Genomic DNA, 23,157 nt, shown 5'->3' on the forward strand with positions numbered 1-23,157 from the left:
AAAAAAGTTTGTATTAAACAACAACCCATAAGAGGAGTTGATGATAAAGGTAAGGGTTTGTATTTATATTTAAAACATGTTTTCAGTCAAACTCTTCAGGAACTGATCTGTTCAGGAAACTTGTCCGGACAAAAACGTCATAGATCCACGTTCCCGTAAATCTCTGAAGAAGCTGCAGAGCGGCACAAATCTGGGGTCTTTTACGGTAAATCATGAGTCAGAGTGAAAGTCAAGTAGGACACAGCAAGACCGGAAGATGTGCAAGTGCATGTTCCAAAATAAAAGTCCTGAAATGTTGCTATTCTAGGGCTTATTGCAGGCGGATTGAATTTCAATCTGCACTTTGTAAAATAACAAACATCAACAACTTCCATGTGGACCTTCTCCAACTACAAACTACATCCTGCTGGAAAATATATTTTTTGTAAAGTTTTGTGGCCTTTTGCGTTTCCCTGTGATAGTTTTGGGTTTGGTTTTGTGAGTTTTTGTCACCACTTGAAGTCTCTTTGCGGTGTTTTTTGTGGTAGGTTTGCATTGTGGGTGACAGCTGTTGATGATTTTGTGATCAGAGGTAGTTTTAGATGCTTTTGTGGTAGTTGTGCATATTTTGTGCCCCTTTTGATTGTCTTAATGACAGATTTGTGACAGTTTTCCATGATTTTCTGGTAGTTTTACATGTTTTTGTGTTAGTTTTCCATATTCTGTACCACCTTCGAGGTTGTTTGTGATAGTTTTCTTTTAGTTTTGCATGTTTGTATCACCACTTGGAGTCTCTTTCAGGTGTTTGTGGTAGTTTTGGATGTTTTGCGTCTCTGTGATCAGAGGTAGTTTTGCATGCTTTTGTTGCCACTTGGACTCTCTTTCAGGTGTTTTTTGTAGTTGTTTTGAATGTTTATATCAGGGCTTGGAGTCTCTAAATGGTGTTTTGTGGTAGTTTTGCATCGTCTGTGACTCTTTTTGCTGGTTTTGTGATCAGAGGTAGATTTGCATATTTTGTGCCCCTTTTGAGCTTCTTCATGATAGATTTGTGATAGTTTTCCATGATTTTATGGTAGTGTTGCATGTTTTCGTGTGTTTAATGAGGTAATGTGTGAATTTAACGGCTAATCACAGATAAAATGCTCCGTAAACAGCAGAAGACGCTCAGTAAACGGGCTTTTATCTTGAAACATTAGAGCGGAATATGTTTTACCTCCTGCGGGGCTCTTGGCAGTTTCTCAGCTTGTTTATAACCGGAGTCGTACAGCGCAGCAGCAGAGCAGCTGGGAGTTTGTCGCTGAAACTTTGAGGACTTTATTTCTATCTCTGCTCCGTTCTGTTGAGATGTCGAACACCGGGGGCTCCGGGGCCGGTGACGGGATGTACTCCAAGCTGATAGACGACGAGGCCGGTTACGGAGAGCTAAACATCAGGCCAGATGTGGGACACAGCGGTGAGAAGTAGTAGTTTTTCATATTTCATGGCCCCTTTGAATGTAATTATGATGCTTTTGTGGTGGTTTTGCATGTTTTTGTGGTAATTCTGCATATTTTGTTGCCCTTTTCAGTCTCTTTATGATAGTTTTTCCCATTTTTGTGGTAATTTTGCATATTTTGTTGCCCATTAGTCAATTTATGATGCTTTTGTGCATGTTTTTGTGGTAGTTTGCTTATATTTTGTGGCCCTTTTGAGTTTCTTTATGATGCTTTTGTGATAGTTTTGCATGTTTTTGTGATAGCTTTGCATATTTTGTGGCCTTTTCAGTCTATTTATGATGCTTTTGTAGTAATTTTGCACATTTCTGTGGTAGTTTTGCATATTTTGTGATCCTTTAGAGTCGCTTCATAATGCTTTTGTGTTAGTTTTGCATGTCTTGTTGCAACTTAGGCAACGTTGGAGTCTCAGTTGTACTCATTTTGAGTGTCTTTGAATTCAGTGCGTCATGTTTTTGTGGTGGCTTTGCTTATTTCTGTGCCCATTTGAAGACACTATATTGTTTTGGGACAATTTCGATCTCCTTGTGATTGATTTGTACATTTTTGTGTTTGATTAGAATCTCTCTGTGGTCCTTTTGAGGCTGTTTTCAGTGTTTTTGCATCTCCTTGTTATTGTCTTTAGTCTCTTTTTTGTCATTTAAAGTTTCCTTATTGTCTCTTTTTAATCTCTTTCTGCACCATTCTGCGTTTTTATGTGTCAGCTTGACATGGTTTTGTTGCAGTTTTGAGTCTTTCTTTGGTTTTTGCTTGTTTTTGTGGTTGGTTTGAATCTTTAGGTCATTTTAAGGGTGTTTTCATGCATTTCATATCACTTTTTGATCATTTTCAGTCTCTTTGTGGTTGTTTTGTGTGCCTGTTGTTGATTTGAATCACTTTTGGATCATTTTGAGTCTCCTCATTGTCGTTTTTTAGTCTCTTTCTGCATCATTCTGCGTGTTCATGTGTTAGTTTTGCTTGTTTTATGTCCATTTTGAGTTTCTTTGAGGTTATTTTATGGTTTGTTTGAGTGTTTTAGGCCGTTCTGAGGATGTTTTCTGTTGTTTCACATCTATTTATTCTTGTTTTAATTCACTTTCTAGTCATTTTGAGTCTCTTTGTAGTTGTTTTGGCGGTTGATTTTAATTTCTTTTGGGTCATTGTAGTCAGTGTTAAATGTTTTTATGCCCACTGTGTCATCATTTTTGTGCGTTTGTGGTGGCTTTGCTTTTGTGACAACTTTGCATCCTTTTTGTGGTCATTTTGTGTTTTTATGGTAGTTTTTCTTGTGTTTGTGACAGTTTTAGTCTCTTTGCATGTTTTCTCACATCCTGAATTCTAAATATAATTGACGTCTACAAGAAATAAAGCAGAACAAAGTTTAAATAAGTACCGAAAGGAAAGGTGTTGTGAGAATGGGTTGTTATAAACTTCACTTCCACAGCTGGAGCATGTCTTTTTCACTTTTTCATGCACAGATTTTGACTTAAATCCTGGATGAATCCTGAATCAAACTGAATCTTCCTTCTTCTAAATGATTTGCTGGCTGCATTTAATCTTTCTGCTTGTGATCACAGCCTCACATCCAAACAAATCTCAGTAAATTCCCTCAATGCGCTTTGCTTTGTTAGATAATTGTACAGCATTTTAGTTTTTCCACGTCCCTGAATCAACTCTGGCATGTTTGACATTTACAAGTCTGAACAGAGCCGAGGAGATTCCTTTATGGATAAAGAGCCTCAGATTTAAAAAAAAAAAAAAAAAGAAATAACTAGTTAGTGGGTGTGAATGTCTTGTTTAGACATCTACAGTAAAGTCGCAAATAAATCCTGATCTCTTCATGAGGCTTTTGTGGTAATTTTGCACTTTTTTGTGATAGTTTTGCATATTTTATTGCTCTTTTGAATGTATTTATGATGCTTTTGTGGTAATTTTTCATGTTTTTATAGTAGTTTTGCACATTTTTGTGATAATTGTGCACATTTTGTGGTAATTTTGCATATTTCATTGCCCTTTTGAATCTATGTAGGATGTTTTTATTTATATTTATATTTATATTTTTATTATTTATATAATTTTGCATGTTTTTATGGTAGTTTCGCACAATTTTCTCAAAATTATGCACATTTTTATGGTAGTTTTGCACGTTTTTGTGGCATAGTTGCGCATTTTTTGTGGCCCTTTTGAGTTATTTACGATGCTTTTGTGGTAGTTTTTGTGATAGTTTTGCATGTTTTTGTGGTAATTTTGCACGTTTTTAGTGGTAGTTTTGCGTATTTTGTGGGCCTTTTAAATCTATTTAGGATGCTTTTGTGATAATTTTGCATGTTATTGTGGTAGTTTTGTGTGTTTTGTGGCCCCTTTGAATCTCTTTATGATGCTTTTGTGGTAGTTTTGCATTTTTTTTTGATAGTTTAGCATGTTTTTGTGGTAGTTTTGCATATTTCATTGCCCTTTTGAATCTATTTAGGATGTTTTTGTGGTAATTTTGCATGTTTTTGTGGTAGTTTCGCACTTTTTTCTCAATTTTGCACATTTTTATGGTAGTTTTACACATTTTTGTGGTAGTTACACATTTTTTGTGGCCCTTTTGAGTTGTTTATGATGATTTTGTGGTAGTTTTGCACATTTTTTGGTAGTTTTGCACATTTTACGGCAGTTTTGCATATTTTGTGGCCCTTTTGAGTCTGTTTAGAATGCTTTTGTGATAGTTTTGCATGTGTGGCCCTTTTGAGTCTGTTTATGATGCTTTGTGATAGTTTTGCACATTTTTGTGGTAGTTTTGCATTTTTTGCTGTAGTTTTGCATGTTTTGTGCCCCTTTTGAGTCCCTTTATGATGCTTTTGTGATAGTTTTGCATGTTTTTGTGGTAATTTTTCAAATTTTTGTGGTAGTTTTTCACATTTTTGTGGTAGTTTTGCACATTTTGTGACCCTTTTGTGATAGTTTTGCATGTTGCCTGTGCATTTATGTTTCGAACATTTCAGCGAAGACTTAAAATCAAAATATCCATGAATCTGATTTGTGAGAAATGAGCAAAGCAAAGCAATGTAAATTAATGTTCTTTCTTTTACCTAACAAGTGACCTTTTCCCCTGTTTGTTCAAACAGGAGGTGAAAAGGCAGGGGTTTTTCTGTTGTTGTTAAATGTGTTTTTCTTGATGTTTTCGTCTATTGGAATGAAAAGGCGTCTACCTTTATTTCATACCAAAGTTTTTGTCTCTGATGATATCAAGATCTTGAAGACAGTTAATTGACACTTTTTTTTTATACCAATGTCTGGACAGAACAAAACTGAAGAGAAAGCTTTATTTTGTTTATGATGGATCTTTCCTCCAGTTCACCCGGTGTCTCCGATCAGAATCATCCCCAGACCGAGTGGCCCCGGGCCCTACCGCCTCGCCACCATCTGTCTGGCGACGCTGTGTGCCATCCTGCTCATCTCCATCATAGCCGTCACCGCAAACAGTGAGTGCACGACTGTCTGAAATGACTTTGGTTTGATCATACGGACGTACAACATTCAAACCCTGACAGCTGAAGTGAACAAATCTGATTTTCTGGTTACCATGGCAGCGGGTTAACAGTCAGATGACGTGTAGGAAGAAGGAAAATTGACAACACATGGATCAACCGGTAAACCGGTGTCAGGGTCAGCAATGACAAAAACTTACAGAACAACTTAAAAAGAGACAAAGCAACCACAAAGACCTGCAAAACAACAGCGAGGACACACGAAACAACTCAGACTAGATGCAAAACAACAACGAATGACACAAAATACAACAGAGAGACACAAAACAATTAAAAAGAAAGACAAAACGAGAAAGATGCACAATGACTAGAAATAAATCACTAAACAGCTAAAGAAGACCCAAAATGACCACAAAGAGATACAAAACCACCACAAACAGGCAACAAATGAGTAAAAAGAGATGCAAGGCAACCACAAACGGACCCAAAACAACTAAAAAGAGGTGTGAAACAACCACAAAGGAACAAAAAGCAACTAAAAACGGATGCAAAATGACCACAAAGAGAGACAAAAGGACTAAAAAGAGACGCATGAAAACCGCAAACAGGCAAAAAATAAGTAAAAAAGAGATTTAAGATAACCACAGACTCAAAACCACTAAAAAGAGATGTAAAACTACCACAGAGACACAAAACAACAGCAAAGAAACAACAACAACTAAAGACTGATGTGAAATGACCACAAAGAGACACCAAGGGAGACAAAAGGACTAAAAACAGATGCAAAAAAACACAAACAGGTAAAAAAGAGACACAAGACAACCACAAAAAGACACAAAATGACCACAAAGTGACACCAAGGGAGAAAAAAGGACTAAAAAGAGATGCAAGAAAACCACAAACAGGCAAAAAAAATTGTAAAAAAATAGACGCAAAACAACCACAGAGATAAAACAATTAAAAAGAGATGTGAAACCACCACAGAGACAAAAAACAACAGCAAAGAAACAAAAACAACTAAAACCTGATGTAGCGTACCAGTCGAAATTAGTGAAAGCCAGGACTGATGGTCAAATGTCTTTTATTGCAGGTCATAAACCAGGCTGCAGTTTGCAAGTCCAACTTAGACCAACGTAGCTCAACATAGGACCAACGTAAGAGCTAAACCGGAAATGAAACACAGAAATGTCACATTAGCTTGCTTCAAAAGTACCACCGTATTTCCTTTAAACTATAACCTTGAGAATGTTTAATTACCGTACCTTGTTGCCACTTTCAACTGGAGCTAAATTCCTTGTTACACCTTACTCTCCCGTTTATGGTTGCCTTTTTGTATCACTCGTTACTCTCTCTGTGCCTCTTACCGTCATTACCGTGTACCGTTTACTTTTGTAGCTGGCTGCGCATGCTAAGTGACCTTTCACAATAAACTTCCTTTATAACAGGAAATGACAACATAAAACACAAGAAGTACATTTCAAAATAAAATTCCACACGTTTTAACCATAATGAATTTAAGTCCTTTACACCTGACGTGAAATAACCACAAAGACACAAAACTGCTTAAAAAGAGACACTCATAGACCACAAAGAGACACAAAGCGACCAAAAAGAGACACATGAAGGCTAAAAAGAATTACAAGACAACTACAGATTGACCCAAAATGACTAAAAACAGGTACAAAACAACCACAAATTAACAAAAAGTAATGAAAAACAGATAGAAAATAACCACAAAAAGACACAATATGACCACAAAGAGAGACCATGGGAGACAAAAGGACTGAAAAGAGATGCAAGAAAACCACAAACGGACTCAAAACTACTAAAAAGATACGCAAAACAGCCATCAGGAGACAGAAACCTCATTCGATGTTCCTTTCGCAGGGTGGCCCTTCATATCAGTGAAATCGTTTCTTGCGTTCCACAGATAAGAACAAATCTCAGAAGAGTGAAGAGACGTCAGAGGTGCAGAAACAGAAGCAGGAGGCCAACGTGACGGCTCTGATGGCGTCCATCAGCAAACTGCAGCAGGAGAAGAAGAAGCTGCAGGAGGAGAAGGACGAGCTGCTGCTCGGACTGGCTTCCAGGAGGACCACTAAAGGTAGCAGCACATTTAGCAGTGTTTAACCAGTATTTGATTGGATCCTGACAACAAACCATGGATTTCCTCATCTCACTTTGAGGAAAACTGGTGTTTTGTTTGTCAAAATCTGTCCATACACTGGAGTTATGTTGCAGTTCCATCAATATTTTATTACAACACATTTTTTTCTAAAAAACTAGAAATATACAGAGTACTGTACACCAGTACTGTGAGTAAATGGTGGCTCTACATACTGCAAATAATTTATTTCCATTTTGAATTTGTTTTCATACTTGTCTCCTCTCGGCTATGCTAAAAACACAGCCTGCATTTCAATCGAGAACTATCTTGATCGCAGCTGAGTAACTTCTCGGTTGTGCTGAATTTGTAGTTTTTAACAGAATCCAACTGCATCAAATGCTTTATTTTTGGAGACATTTCAAATGACACATGTACAATAAAGTGATTTCGATCATATGTCATGATTTTAGGCTTGAATTTGTTTGGTTTTTTTGTTGTTTTTTAGGGCTGGGACTTTAACGCGTTCATTTCGATTAATCAATTACAGCTAAAATAACGCGTTAGAATAATAACGCCATTAATTGCACCCTCCTCAGTTCCCTCATTTCTGTCCCCCCCGGTAACGCTGATGAACACTCCAGCCCAGTAGGTGGCGGTAATGAACCTAAAGTCTGTTTGTAGCCATGAAGAAGAAGCACAGGAAGCACTGCGTGAAGTCAGGCACTGGTGAACAGTGAAGGAAGAGCAGATTGAGCTTGTTGGACAGAAAGTTTCCTTTTAAAAATCTTCCTGATGGCAGCTTGGATAAAAGCCTGGTTGTGTGCAAATTGTACAACAAAGAGTTTTCTGATCACTGCGTCACTTCAAGCTGACGGTATCACCTCAATGTAAAACATATTGCTGTTAGCACCAGAGCTAACGTTAGCTACGAGTCATGCTAACGGCTAACGGTGTAGCCATCCCATAATAGACCATTTTTCTAGACAGTGCTTGAGTTTACAGAAAGTCTTAAAATGTTGAATAAAATCGCTATAATTGCACTTAGATTTGCAGTAATCTGTGAATGTAGCAGACAGATGAAAAATGCAGATAAATAGAAATGAAACATTTTTGTGGTTTAAGTTTTTACTCCGTCGAGGCTCTGCCTCCTTGGAGGAGGAATAACCTAAACAACAAAAATATCTCTTTTAATAACTTAATTATAAACTTTTTGTTTATAAAAAAATTACATAAATAAAAATTGATATTCCTATAAAAAGAACCATCAAAATTCCACCATTTATCAGACCCAGAAAAGATGGAAACAGAATGAATCTGTGGATTTTCAACTTTCTGAAGCTCCTTGAACTACTTATGCTGATTTTATGTGCCATACAGTGGAAAAAACAACTAAATTCAGGCTTTAAGTCATGAAAATCACTTTTTTCTATATGTCCCATTTTCCTTTTTTAAAATAAATTTTAATTATAAACACATATATGTCTATTCATTGATTCAACTGTCAACCACAATTTTATTTGAATTCAAAAACTTCACTTATTGTGTCATTAATTACAAAGCCTGTAATTAATTAGATTAAATTTTTTAATCGCGTCCCACCACTATTTTTTTTACAACTGCACCATTGAACACAGATGAATAGTTCATGAGCCGTCGGGAAGTTGAACATCAGAAAATTCTTTCTGTTTTGAAAGTTTCTGGCTGATAAACAGTGTCATTTTGATGATTTTTTAAAAAAAAATTATTTTGATGTTCCACGGGTCAACATGTTTGCAGAATCTAAAGTCCCTTTTTCCAGTTTATTTTGCATCAATCTCTTTTTCTTTTTTGTTTTGATTTTTTGTGTGTAATCAGCTCCAAACGTGATCAAACCGACGCCACAGGCCGCCATCGTCTGCCCCACGGACTGGCATCTCTTCAACGGCAGCTGTTACTTCATCTCCAGAACCACCAGGGACTGGCCGGAAAGCAAATCCTTCTGTGAGAGCCAAGGAGCTCATCTGGCCATCATCCACACAGCAGAGGAGCAGGTACAGAAACATGAGTTTATTCTGCGTAAATCTGTTACAAAGACGAGATGAGATGAGATGAGATGAGATACGGTGAGGTATGGTGAGATGAGATAAGATGAAATACGATGAGATACGATGAGATATAAGATACAATGAGATACGATGAGTTGAGATGAGATGAGATACGATGAGATAAGATGAGATACGATAAGATGAGATAAGATGGAGAATCTTGTGCCAGATATTGCTCAGAAAAATACAATATAGATCAAACCTGTGCCCTCTGTTCTCTATTCAAGAATATGACAACTGACCATCATATTACTAATTTAAGTTCAGGTTTTAATCAACTCCTAAAAGTTATAGTGGCTTCCTCCATTTCTGCAGAAAAATATGAGTCCTTCCATTAATATAATGTCCAAGTTTTTCCAGAGTCACAACCTCTGAGATCAGAGATAGAACAGAGGTCTTCTCCGACCCACTTCACCATTCTGGCTTGTCTTGCTAACATTAAAAGCAACTGGATTACATCTTCAGTTGCTTTAAGAGAATCAGGAACCTTCCCAAGCAGACACTAAAGTGGGCCTACAGGCACCTGCTGACCTGCTGCTTTACTAATACTAATACTTCAGCATTCTGCCTTCCAGAATGTTTTTTTGCATCCCCACAACAATGCAGCCTGGTGCCTATGTAAGATTTACTGACTGCAGCATTTTGATTCAGTTGGAGGTTTTTCAGGATATTACTGGGACATCCTGGTGATAAGGAACTATATTAGTTGAGCCTAGAAGTTGCAAATGCATGGACTAGTTTTCCCGCTTCACTCTGAGACAGGATGTTCCTGATTTTGATAACAATATGTGGTCAAACGTTCACCAACTAATTAGATTTTTGGTGCTGAAAGGTCACTGTGGTCTCATAAAACATGTTTTTGGCCTTATCCTAAGAATTAAGACATTAATTATGACAAAATTTTCCACAGCTGTGTAATAGGATTAAATGATGACGAGTGTCCAGACAGTGAAAAGTTTTTAATTTGAAGACGTGACGGCAGGAAAGGTTCAGATTGCATCAGAAGTAACTTAACAGAGCTGCATAATAGCTAGAAGTGAACAGCAGACTGCAAAGTAAGGATAATAAAATCAGAAAGACAGGAATGTAGCAAAACTAAGAACTGCTGAGCACAGAGAGGATTTAAAAACAACTTCTCTCTTTGAGTTGAGCTGCTGAGGAGAGGAAGCAGTCATAGATGGATTGATCCATAGATATATCTATCTATAGATAGATAGATAGATAGATTCTTTATTTCCTCTTGAGGAAATTCAATACTATTGGTTGCTTTGGGGATAAACTACAAAAATGACATTGAACTTTACTTTGTTTCTTATAGTCAACAAATAAAAAGACCAAAACTATCAGCATGTCATTCATTTCTGACTTCTGTCTACTTTCATTTTTAAACACTGTAAAACACTAAATATACCAATCTTACAATACATACATATTTTCAAGTAGGGAAATCCCAATCAGGTTTTTTTGCCCCCAATCCGAGTTAATAAATATTGAGTATCTGCCAAATTAATACCACTTTCCTACATAATACACACTTGATGTATTGTATATTAGCTGTAGTACCTCGTTGCACCACCAGGTGGAGCCTCTTATCGTTTACTACTGTAGTGCCCAGAGGATGTGGGCAGTTCCATGTTAGCAAAGACAGAACATTGTGGGGGTTTAGCTAGTAAAGGAGCACCATGACAAAGACTATTGTGATGCTTAATGACCTTTAATATAAGTAGATCATTGATTGATAAGGGTTTCCTCGTTCCAGCTGTAAAAAGCCCAAGTTAGTTGAGGTTTCAGCAGACGCTACACAGACAGGAAGCAGTGTTGCATTTCTTGAGGACTATTTTCAGTTGTGGATCATTACACCTTTGGATTTTGTGGGATTCTGTCAAAATAATCCTTTTTTTGGATGATGACCTGCGTGACACCAAGGAGTGAGGCGGTTCAGACTTTGCATAAAGAAGGATCCCTTCACTCTTTGGTCATTTCGTGGGATTTGTTGGCAGTAAGAAAAACCACACCGATGTTTCGTGAGGACTTTCCATCCAGTATCGTCATCCTGTGTTCAAGATGTTCATCTTCACGTCAGGCTCTGAACTGACCCTACAAAGACCCTGAACTTTACTAGACTGTCAGTGATTAATGTCATGTTGAACATAAACATCTCCTTTGTGTGTTTCTTCTCAGACGTTTCTGTGGAACCTTCTCCCCAGAGGACACTGGAACGCCTACTGGTTTGGGATCACTGACGAACACACGGAGGATCAGTGGAAATGGGTTGATGGGACTCCGCTGGTCGGAGGGTAAGTTCACTTCGTTTCCATTTTTTTTTTTAAACATTTTTTATTTTTTCAGGAGTGAGACCACCAACGTAACCCTCTGAACTCCAAGCAGTTTCTGGGTGTTTTTTTGCATCTGGTGCATTTTTCTTCACTGTAATATGAAGTCCTGCACCTCTATGGGAACAACACAACTATGACTAGAAAGAGAGTGAACCCAGAAATGTCTTTTTTGCAGTGTGATGCTGTTATAATGACATAAATCATTCAAAAGAAACAAGGAACGTCAGTTGGGAGATAGTTTCTGCTGTGTCGCTCTTCTGGCTCCAGTCTGTCTGTGATCCTCACATACTTGGACAAACACTGACCAGCTGCTGGACTTTTACCTTTGCTGAACACTGACCTTTTGCACACCTTCAGGTTTTGGCACAGTGTTGGCTTGATTTACACTAAACAAAGATAAAGAATCAGGGGGACGACAAGGTCCAGCCGTCACGGACAGAAGAAGACGTAAAGTAAGAATGTTAAGTCCACACTTCAACTTAATACTTCCTGTTTCACTGGAAAATCACACCTCAGATGGAGAAACCTTTAGAAACCAAGTAGTAGAGAAGGAACTGATGGTTCCTGGGTTGTCTGGAAAAGTTCTTTACCTCTTTCTTCTTTATGTGGATCTTACAGTTGGACACACTAGAAACACACACACACACACACACACACACACACACCTTTCCATTGTCTGATTAGAGTGTGTCAGACCATTTCTGTAGCTTCACAAAACAACGGTCCAATATTCACACTGACCTCATGTCCTAATTGAGCTGTGACGAGGTTCACACTGAAGGTTTTCCTCTTTATTGCACAGAAACAGTGAATTTACATGTCTAATAACATTTCAGAAATGTCTGAGAAGAAACACACACAAAGGCGATATTTACATTCGACACGACATTAATCACTGACAGTCTAGTGAATTTTAGTGTCTTTGTCAGTTCAGAGCCTGATGTGAGATTAACGCTTTTAATGCAGGATGACGATACTGGATGAAAAGTCTTCACGAAACATCGGTGTGGTTTTTCTAACTGCCAACAAATTGATTGGGACATCCCTACTTGAAAATATGTTTGTATTGTAAGATGGACATTTTTAGTGTTACACAGTATTTAAAAATGAATGACACGCAGATAGTTTTGGTCTTTTTATGGGATTTGTTGACTATAATAAACAGTAAAGTTCAATGCCATTTTTGTAGTTTTTCCTCTAAGTGACCAATAGTACATAGGGAAAGGGAAAATAAGGTGGTCTTAAATACAGTGACATTCTCTGTACACTTTGCAGTGTAGCTGGTCACCGCCTCAGCATACTCCTCAACGTCAGTCTGATCGCCCTGGGAGGCTGCTGTCTTGAAAACCTCCCAATCAGTGTTCATAAAACAGTCTTGAAGTGCTGAGGATGGACCCTCTGGCCATATCCTGGCTTGCTTCATCACTGGCCTGCTGCGCTTCAGTCGGGGTTTGTAAGCACCAGCATAACAGAAAGATGCTCAGAGTGGCCGAGGTGGGGGCGGAGGGTTGCTTTGTATGCAGGGAAGTTTGTTTACACCAAGTCAAATTATAAAATTAATAATTTACTCATTATATTATAGAAGCTCCTCATATTACCGTAAAGTAACTAAAGCTATCGGATAAATGTAGAGGAGTCAAAAACTCCTTTGTGTCGCGACAGGAAAAGACTCAACTACTATCTAACCACTGTACCTAAAAATCCTTTCATTTCACTTCTGCTTTTCTGTGTTATGTTCACTGTAAGTTTGATATTTGGGACACGTTGGACTGTCGGTCAGAAAAAAAGCAGTTTAGAAGCCTAATTTCTGAGCACTTGGAACTGCATATTGTAAAATTTCACATTTAAGAACAATAAAACTTACTTTTTTCAATGTATGGATAAAAAAAAAAACAATCCACTTTTCTTTTTTTTTTTTTACTATTACCTTGATTTCTTTTGACACTCTGGTTTCTTCACCTCATTTCGAAGTCAATGAACACTGAATGAGTCCATAAAGAGTTAAAAGTTGAGCTTCCAGATGTTACCTAACAGCAGCTCTGAGCGGCGTCCTGCTGACCTCTGATGGAAAACATGTCTCAGCCAAACAGGGAACTGTGGAGAGATCGTTCTTCCTCTAAAATGCAGCGTCAGATCTTCTTCTTCGTCCAGTTTGATAACATCTTGTTCTCCCCTTAGACATTTTTCTTCTCATTTCCGCTTCAAGCCTCAGGGTCACTGTAGTTCTTTATTTCCCACGTCATTTCTTTCCTATTTTGTGCCAACTGGACAGATTTTCTAATAACCATCTGATTTCTCTTCCTCGTTTTGAGAATATGCGTCCATGACTAACCTGCTGTCATTCCTCTTTTGTCCCCTGAATCATTTTCTTCCTCTTTTCCTGCTGTGATGTTTTTATATTTTGTCCTCATGTGGTTCTGACTCGGTTCTGCTCCAATGTTTCTGCATGATTTCTCCTTTACGGTGTTATTTAGTGTTCTTTTTTTTAACACCCTTTGCAGCTTCTTATTTCCAGTCTGCTTTTCTGCACCAGTAGATGTTGAAATCAGTGGAATTTGTGGATTTTTGTAACCTCTTTGGACTGATTAGATAAGTTATTTGGTGCATCAACAGAAAATCAGTGCCTCAGTTTGAAACTAATAACTCATTAACTTCCTACAAGCTGTGCTAGTTGTTGGTTTGTTTTGGGATTGTTTGATTTGATTTCTCCCTGTAACCTGAATAAACAGCATCCTGTCAGCAGAAGCAGAAAAGTTGACATTAAGTTAGAGTTTAATTTGAGCCCCAAAACAGAAAGTCGTCATTGAATTTTAAACTTTTCAACCAAATATAACCTTAAAAGTGAATTATTTGCTTAAAATCGTGACGTTACATCAAATCACTTTATTCTACACGTCTTATTTACAAACTTAACAAGAAATTAAACATCAAGATTCTGCAAAAAGCAAAAAAATTCTGAGCTTTTCAGCAAAACTTTGAAGCCATGAGTGACTCTCCTCAACTTTAATTTTTGTAAAATAAATAATAAAATAAAAAAACGCAAGTAAATATTGTTTGTTGTACGAATACCACAAGATATCACTCATTTAACAAACAAATCTATGTAAAATTACAGAAACAATACTTGTTTTTCTGTTTACTGTCACTGATTATATTTAATTTTAGAAATCTGTTTAAATAAAACAAAATATTATTGAAGTTTACATTAAAATTGTGAATGTATTTTAACATTCTTTTTACGTTAAACAAATTAAATTTTCTTAGAAAAAAATGAAATTTTGTGGTTATTTAGAGCTTCAGGTTTTGAATGTTACTTTGCATTTAATTATTTAAAATATTAAACTTACATTCAACAGTTTCAACCATTAAATAAAAAGGAGATATTTTTAAAAATATGATAAAAGTTATGTTTTTAAGTATCTGTTTACTTTATCGGTTACAGCTTTTTACTGCAAGTTCATAATTTACTTTGTAACTTTATTTATATTTGTGCACTTCAAAAAAGCCAAAAAAAGTCAAATAAAAATGGAAAATTTTGTAAAATTACAGCTTTTTTTAAAAAATTAAAGTGCCGCATGAGATTTTTGATGATGCGTTTGGATTCAGATACAATAAGCTCTCCATAAATAATAAAAACAACCTTAAATTCTGACAGATAATATTCTCTTTTACATCGATATACAAACAATATAAGGAAATATCATAAATACAGGACAAATCGGTGCCTGAAACATTCAATAAATATTAATACTGCCGTGGTTTATATGAATGCAACATGATTAAATTACGTTGTCAGTTGATGTTGTGATGGAAAACATTAAATTTTAAATAAACTAATAAATCAAACCTGGCTTCATGATGCTGTGGTGATGCTGGAGGTTGGTTTGCTAAAATATTCATCTGAAAAACAGAAGTGCTGAGAGGAGCAAAACGTTCGGCGAGATGGATCCATAAGAGACATTCTCCGATCTGATATTTCTGTTTTCAAATATGGGACTCTGTAAACCTACAAATCCAACAATAAGAATCATGAAGCCTTTTACAATTTGCCATCTTTCTGTCTTCTTCTGACTAGTTTCTGGGAAGTCGGCGAGCCCAACAACCACATCGACGAGGACTGCGGCTACATAGTGAAGACTCGGGTGTTGGAGCGGGTTCCCATCCGGAGCTGGTACGACGCCCCCTGCACCATGTACTGGCCCTTCATCTGCGAGAAGGAGATGATTCCTGGAGCCAGCACCGCCATGCCTCACTGAACCTCAGCCCTGATCACCTGGGGAACCACAGGAGGAGGAGGAGTGCAACCGGTCAGTAGCTCGTCAGGCTGTTTGTGTCCGTTTTCATCGTCAAAGCTGATGCTTACCGACTATAATGTCAGCTTAAATTTAAATGAACCCGTTGCTATGAGTGGACACAATTCAGATTGATTTTACTGTTTATCCTTGTGTAGGATTTTCTCCTTCCTCATTTGTCATCAGCAGCAACGGACAGAAACATGACTGAAGGTGTTAAAATGGGTTTACAGCAGTAGTTACCAGAGTTTTTGAATTTCACTGATTATTTAAACTGCTTTTAACCCTCTGAACCCTAAAACCTGCCTCCAGGTTAGAAAGGCATGTTTTAAAAATAACACCATTTAGCAGTGAGAAACAGTGAAATCAGATCACATTTTCAACTTTCAGACAAGCTTATTATCTGTGAACTGAACCAAATCTCAGCTTCAAATCAGGATATTTCTTCAAAATGACCTCGTCTAAATGTCTCATTTGAAAATTTGTCAAAAATAAACTTTTGTTTATGATCAGATTCTGTAAAAAACTAAAAATTATCTGCTTCTCAGCATGACTATGAAACCATTATTGCCATTATTAATACAATTATCACAAACAGACTGAAAACGGCTACAAAGGGGCACAAAATGACCACAAAAACACCTAAAATACCCACAAAACAGTCTGAAAATGACACAAAACGACCACAGAAAAACACAAAATGACTCAGTGAGACAGATAGTTATCATATGAAGACATAAAATGATGAGAGACACAAAATAACTACAAAAAATGCAAAATGACCACAAAACTTATAAAATTATCACAAACAGACTGAAAATGGCCACACAAATGCACAAAATAACCACAAAACGGACTGAAAACAACCAAAGAAAGAAACAAAACGACCACAGAGAAACAAAATGAGCAGGTCATGTGATCTGGAATTAACACACTTCCTGGAGAGGTGTTTCTGGAATGGGGAAATGAGTGGAAAGGGATTTAATTTGTTATTTTCCATATAAAATTTGACATATTGCCAAAAAGAAATATCTGTCATGATTATCTCAACTTAATAAAAGAACACAATCCAAACTATTTCTGAATCAGTTCATTTTATTATTGTTTAGCTCATTAGAAGGTGGTTGTTATTAAATTCAGACGGTTATTTAGTTGATATTTTAATGATATCCAGTCATTTTTTATTAATAAGTGATTGTTTCCATAATAAATAATGATGGAATTTGTAAAGACATGATCATAATGAACATAAAAACATTAGTTTTACTTTTAATAAAAATGTATGCAGGATGTATCCCATGGACTTCAGAAGACCCTCAGTTATATATTGACCCAGGTAACACCACAAAATTTTGCACGTTAATTCCATTTGAAAACAAAGTCAAATAAATCATTAAAGAAATTCAACTTTCTTCTTTATTTCTGATTTAACTGCATCATCGTGCACAGAAGACATTCCTGAGTTCCTTCTACTTCTAGCTGCGGTTGTGCAGCTTTTACAAATGAGCCCACAGCGAATAAAAATAAATTAAAAAACACCCAGAAAGTGCTTGGAGTTCAGAGGGTTAACTAGCTTGAAAATTAAAGTAAGAGATATCAAAGCGGAGATGAGATGCTCTAAATTCCAACAAAACCTGAACCTGTTTGTCTGCAGCTGTAGGACTTCGGTGTGTTTACACCCTAACGTGTTTCTGTGTCGGTGCCTTAAATAACTCAATTAATGTCGATTCTGATGTACTCTATGATCAGGGATTCAAGATAACAATATTTTTTTTTGATGTTTTAACATTTTAAATGAGCTCTAGTCTTATATTACCTGTACATAAAACACGTTGCTGGTCTCTGATTATATTTGATGTAATGCTTGATGCATTTTGAAATGTAAAAATGTTGATTCCCTTTTTAATTTTCTGCTGTGATTGAGGGTTTTTAAATGCAGCATAAATCAAATATATGAAATGAGACAGACGTGTGTTCTGTGGATCTGTAAATAATAATAAAGGTAATTGTTTTGTATATTAATGCTTCGGTGAATAAATCTGTTTCATGTGTTTATTTTACTTTTTTGAGAACAATCTGAAAAAGATCTTGCCATGTCCACAAAAACTGTGAAAATTTTTTGAATTTTGCTGTTTTTTTCTTTTTATTTTACCATAAAATACCCCAAAATCCACAAAATGTCATAAACTGTGAAATAAGAAAAACTGTGACCATAAATAACCATAAAATTTCCATTTTTCTTTAAAAATCATAAAATGGTCATAAATTATTACAACAGAACAAAAAAAAATGCAAATTTCCTTTAAAAACTGGAAATTTTCAGTGAAATCACAGCCTATGGAAATGTTTATATAAAAATCTTTAAAATAAAAAGGAAGGTTTTTTTTTACTGTGTGAAACATATTTATTTTGGAATATGCATATTTTTGAAATAAGTAGTAAATGAAAACACAGCATGTGACATAATTTTGAAAAGAAACAATCCATCTTGATGAAATAAGATTAGATTCTTTCAGCTTTGTGGTTTCCCAGCAGGTGGCGCTGCAACCTGCAGTCTAAATGTTCACTTTGTGGGACTTAAAATGTGCAGAGCAGCTGAAGTTGATTTTAAAAGTCTTTATGATGAAGTTATGTGACATACTTTCTCCTGTTGCATTTATAGATGAGAAACTTTGAATTTTTGTTGAATAAAAGTAAAACAACAACAACTTTAAAGCACAATAAAGCATTAATGAAGATTGCAAATCAACATTTGGCCTTTTTAAACTATTTAAACTTAAAATTTACAGCAGTCTTCTATGATGAGCTCATCTCTATCCACTGTATTAAAAATTCATTTACCTATTGGTAGTTCTTCCAGCAGGTTGATTCCAGAGGTGATGAAGGTCTGAAGGACATGAAGAGCAGCCAGAAACTCCTGAACACTCAGATGGACGAAGCAGAACACCTTGTCCTGGTACAGTCTACTCTCCTCTTTAAAGATCTGTGTGAACATTCCTGAGTACACTGAGGCTGCTTCCACATCGATGCCACACTATGTCAGGTCGGACTCATAGAAGATCAGGTTTCCTCTCTGCAGCTGATTAAAAGCCAGTTTTCCCAGAGACTCAATCATCCTCCTGCTGTCTGGACTCCAGTGTGGATCTGTCTCAGCTCCTCCATCATACTTGACCTTCTTGACTTTGGCCTGAACCACCAGGTGGTGGATGAACATCTCAGTCAGGGTTCTGGGCAGATCTCCTCCCTCTCTGGTTCTCAGCAGCTTCTCCAGAACTGTAGCAGTGATCCAGCAGAACACTGGGATGTGGCACATGATGTGGAGGATTTGTGATGTCTTCATGTGGGAGATGATGCTGCTGGCCTGCTCCTCATCTCTGGAACTCTTCCTGAAGTACTCCTCCTTCTGTGGGTCGCTGAACCCTCTGACCTCCGTCACCATGTCCACACAGTCAGGAGGGATCTGATTGGCTGCTGCAGGTCGTGTGGTTATCCAGAGGCGAGCAGAAGGAAGCAGCTTCCCCCTGATCAGGTTTGTCAGCAGCACATCCACTGAGGTGGACTCTGTAACATCAGTCAGGATCTCATTGTTGTGGAAGTCCAGAGGAAGGCGACACTCATCCAGACCGTCAAAGATCAACACAACCTGGAAGTCTTCAAAGCTGCAGATTCCTGCTGCTTTGGTTTCTATGAAGAAGTGATGAACAAGTTCCACCAAGCTGAACTTTCTCTCTTTCAGCACATTCAGCTCTCTGAAAGTCAATGGAAACATGAAGTGGATGTCCTGGTTGCTTTTGTCTTCAGCCCAGTCGCGAGTCAACTTCTGTGTTAACACTGTTTTCCCGATGCCAGCCACTCCCTGTGTCATCACTGTTCTGACTGGTCCATCTGTTCCAGGTGAACCTTTAAAGATGTCTTCAGGTCTGATGCTTGTTTCTGTTCTGTCTGCTGCTTCAGTCTGTCTGACCTCATGTTCATCATTGACCTCTGCAGTCCCTCCCTCTGTGATGTACAGCTCTGTGTAGAGCTCATTCAGGAGGGTTGATGCTCTCAAACACTCTCTGGAACTTCTTCTTCAGACCACGTTTAAGTTTATGTCTACAAACTGCAGCAGTAAATTCTGAAAAAAAACACAACAAATGAGATCAATGATTAAATGACAGTCCACACAGAGACAAACAGCAGCTACGACACCATGAACGTCTTCAGGAGAGTCTGAAAATGGAACCAGTCATCTCCACATGTAAACCACCTCGCTGTGACGTGGACGTTCACAACAGACAGAAACACTTTGGATTTCAGAGCAGGTCAGACAACACGTCGTACAAATTGGTTCTGTTCTACAATAAGTGACTCTTTCAGTCAGTTCCAGCTTACATCTGATCAGCAGATGGACGGACGTCTTAAAAGTTCATTAATTCATCCTTCGACTGGTCGCTCTTGAAGGACAGACAGCTGGATTCAGGACACACAGCTGGGTTCAGGACAGTCTGGTCTCTGCTGCTGGATCCTGAAACCAATCCAGAACAGATAAAAACTGATGAAAAACATCTTCAAGCTGTTAGCAAACACAACAACAACAACTTTGAGTCTGAAACGTCTTTCTGTCAGTTTTACTCTCACCTTCCACCTGCAGATCGTCTGAAAAGAAGGGGTTGCTCCTTTGACCAGTCACTCTTCATGGACACACAGCTGGATCCAGCCCCCCCCACCCCCACCCCCACCCCTCTACCTCCATCCCTCTATCTCTACCTCTATCCCTCTATCTCTCTACCTCTCTACCTCTTCTGTCCCTCTCAACCCGCCCGGCCAGCAGCAGATGGGTTCCCCCACATAAAGACCCGGGTTCTGCTCAAGGTTTTTTCCCTGTTAAAAGGGTGTTTTCCTGCCACTGTCTCCTTAGGGCTGCTCTGGGGGTTCAAGCATATGGGTTCTGTAAAGCGTCTCGAGACAATTTGACTTTAATTGGTGCTATATAAATAAAATTGAACTGAATTGAATTGAAATTATTCTGGACTGCTGTTGGCTGTCAGGTTTGTTTCCCCCTTTAGCTTCACACATGAATAAAATTACACACATCTGTAACAAGAGTTCAACATGTAGGGAGAAGTTTTACTGCTTTTATCTACTGTTCTACTGCAGCTGGCATGAATAACTGTGATGTTGTTCTCTGCAGCCCTGCATCAGTCCAAAACTCAGCTCACTGTTTGTTCTGGAATATTCACATCTTTAACAAGCTCTCCTCACAAGATGCTGTTCTGCTGACATCTGCTGGACAAACACAACAACTACACTGTACAGAAAGAGAAGCAGTTGGCCTCAGAAACAGGATTTTAAATGTGTTACTCAGTCAACCTGCTGCACATTCATTACAAAGACGTGTTTGTTACTGGATTTGTTTCACTGTTGAAACTGGTAGAAAAGCATTTAGGTTCATATTAAGGCTCCTTAATAAAACTGATTGAAAGGAAACAGAAATTAGCCACTTGGAACAACATTTAGCTAAAAGGCAGCACATATGTAGAGTCATTACACAAGTATTTGATGCATGTTTATAATAAAATCAGTATTTCTGTGTGCTTTTCTTTGATATGGGGTTATTTTATCGTCCTTCCTGCATATTCAGTAATGTATTTGAGCTAATGTATTGCATCTTTTGTACCGCAGCTAATGTATAGGAGCTCGTTGTTTGCAACTTATGTACCGCAGCTAATGTATTTGATCTAATGTGTTACAGCTAATGACAGCCCAGATGTTCCAGCCCAGGTGTTCCAGCCCAGGTGTTCCAGCCAGTGCTCGGACAGCACCTTTGATCAGATAGCTTTAGCCAGATCCTCTCCCTGCACAGCTTCCAACATGGTTTTTATTGAGAACTTCAATCTGTTCTGGGACCGTCCCTCACTTTTTAAAAGTGATGGGATTCAGCCCAACAAGCATGGTAGCCAAATACTTTCCTCAAATATTCAGTATGTGGTCCGGTGTGGATCGCAAGCATTGCTGTTTCATCATCACTCGCCCACTCTAAAACCCTCCTCTCCCACTCTATTCACATCCCAGGACAAAGTCTCACCATCCAGCCCTCTCCCCTCTTTTCTTTGCAGCCAAACCATCCCAGCTCTCCCACTTGTCCCACTTGCATGCATGGAAAGGCAGCTGGTTCCAAACCACCCTACATCCCTGTGATTGTCAATCAGGCTGCAAAGAGACAGAAAGCATCCAGGGGTAGGTATTGTCAGGAAGCGAACACCTGTCACCTGCGCCCGCTGCCGCTTGCTTCTCCTGGTCCGCCCCCTAGTAAGGAGGTAAGTGACTTTTGACTTCAAATCATGATGCAAAGGTCCCCTTTGGCATGGAAGTACCTTAGGGCCATGGAAATAAATTTATCCTAAGACATAAGAGAGATCACTTTTTGGCCATACTTTAGAGGCCCATATCTTTGCTTCTGTTGTAGCTAGAATGACAAACTTGGTATTTGGAGATGTAGTCAAAGTCTTTTCCTTTGTGAAAGAAGAGGGAGAGTTGCCCAGCATCCACAGTTGTGATGTTGTCCTCAGATACACCATAGAGCATCAGGACAAATCTCTGGAGCATAGGTGTCTGACCTGGACTAAGGTAGCTGATTGATTGTCTGAGGATTTTCATTGCATGCCAAGCCATAGTGGGACCTGGTAGGCAACTCAGTAAACTGTGGCAAAATGTATGATTTGGATGGGTGAAGTAGCCTCTGTGATGCAATAGCATTTCTGCATCTTTATAATACCTTCAACTCCTGGATGCTATCTACAGCTTTTTTGTAACATGATTGCAATCTTTCAGGATTGCTTCTCAGTTTGAATGATGAAGAGGGATCTAGTGTTTTTTCTTCTTTCTTTTTTTTTTAACCTTTATCAAACCAGGATAAATCCTGTTTTAAGATTAGGAACCTCTTTTGACAGGGAGTCCTCGCCAAGATAGGCAGCAGCAAATACAAAACACAGTTAAATGTAGGCTATGAGCTTGCTTCAATAATAATGAAGCTAACTAGTTACTAGCAAGCTATTTAAAATTAAGCTGACTAGTTAGTAGCGAGCTAGTTTTAATGTAGCTAACTATTTGCTAGCTAGCTAGTTATTAGTTATCTAACATTAAAAAGATTTTTCTATTTTTAGTCATACAAAGCTCAAAGTGTTAACCTGTCACCTTTGACCTTCAACAGCTGCCACAGCCCCTGGTGCATCTAGACATGTGTTACTCCTGACTGGTCAAAATTTCATGAAATTTATGACAAATGTAATGTACAGAAGTAGCTGCACAGCTTCAATACATTCTTAGAAGGAAAAGATAAGTAAAGTCACTCTGATGACACAATTTATTTGAAATGTACCCCCAGTTGTCATGGTAAGGAGAAAACTGTTGCTTTTTTTAAAAAACTTGAAAC

The 23,157-nt window shown here is 37.9% G+C and overlaps 1 protein-coding gene and 1 long non-coding RNA gene across 5 annotated transcripts; one reads left to right on the top strand and one right to left on the bottom strand.

Annotated features, from left to right (window-relative positions):
- The first annotated feature begins 1,243 nt into the window (after positions 1-1,243).
- On the top strand, positions 1,244-21,330 carry LOC111569230 (CD209 antigen-like protein E). Of its 4 annotated transcripts, none has more exons than XR_002746200.3 (7): positions 1,244-1,432; positions 4,790-4,918; positions 6,855-7,028; positions 8,886-9,061; positions 11,297-11,412; positions 15,527-15,758; positions 18,595-21,330. XR_002746200.3 is itself a non-coding variant. In XM_023271248.3 (6 exons), the coding sequence occupies exons 1-6, from the start codon at positions 1,324-1,326 to the stop codon at positions 15,705-15,707; spliced, it is 885 nt and encodes a 294-aa protein (XP_023127016.1). In that variant the 5' UTR covers positions 1,244-1,323; the 3' UTR covers positions 15,708-17,759. The 4 variants fall into 4 exon arrangements, 1 of the variants encoding a protein (XP_023127016.1); XR_002746199.3 differs by having other exon boundaries at positions 18,604-21,330; XR_002746201.3 differs by having other exon boundaries at positions 18,607-21,330.
- On the bottom strand, positions 4,746-6,447 carry LOC129350663 (uncharacterized). The gene is made up of 2 exons (XR_008604137.1): positions 6,187-6,447; positions 4,746-6,085 (listed from the first exon to the last, which is right to left on the bottom strand). It is a non-coding gene; the product is annotated as an uncharacterized LOC129350663 (long non-coding RNA).
- Positions 21,331-23,157: the final 1,827 nt, after the last annotated feature.

The sequence above is a fragment of the Amphiprion ocellaris genome, chromosome 15, assembly GCF_022539595.1.
Source record: "Amphiprion ocellaris isolate individual 3 ecotype Okinawa chromosome 15, ASM2253959v1, whole genome shotgun sequence".
NCBI lineage: Eukaryota > Metazoa > Chordata > Actinopteri > Pomacentridae > Amphiprion > Amphiprion ocellaris.

What these genes read in the sequence shown, in the direction of transcription:
- LOC111569230 (XM_023271248.3), top strand. Translation starts at nt 1,324, where the DNA reads ATGTCGAACACCGGGGGCTCCGGGGCCGGTGACGGGATGTACTCCAAG. An exon ending in GCCAGATGTGGGACACAGCG is followed by an intron (nt 1,433 to 4,789) that starts GTGAGAAGTAGT and finishes TCTTTCCTCCAG; the next exon opens with TTCACCCGGTGTCTCCGATC. An exon ending in GGGACTCCGCTGGTCGGAGG is followed by an intron (nt 11,413 to 15,526) that starts GTAAGTTCACTT and finishes TCTTCTGACTAG; the next exon opens with TTTCTGGGAAGTCGGCGAGC.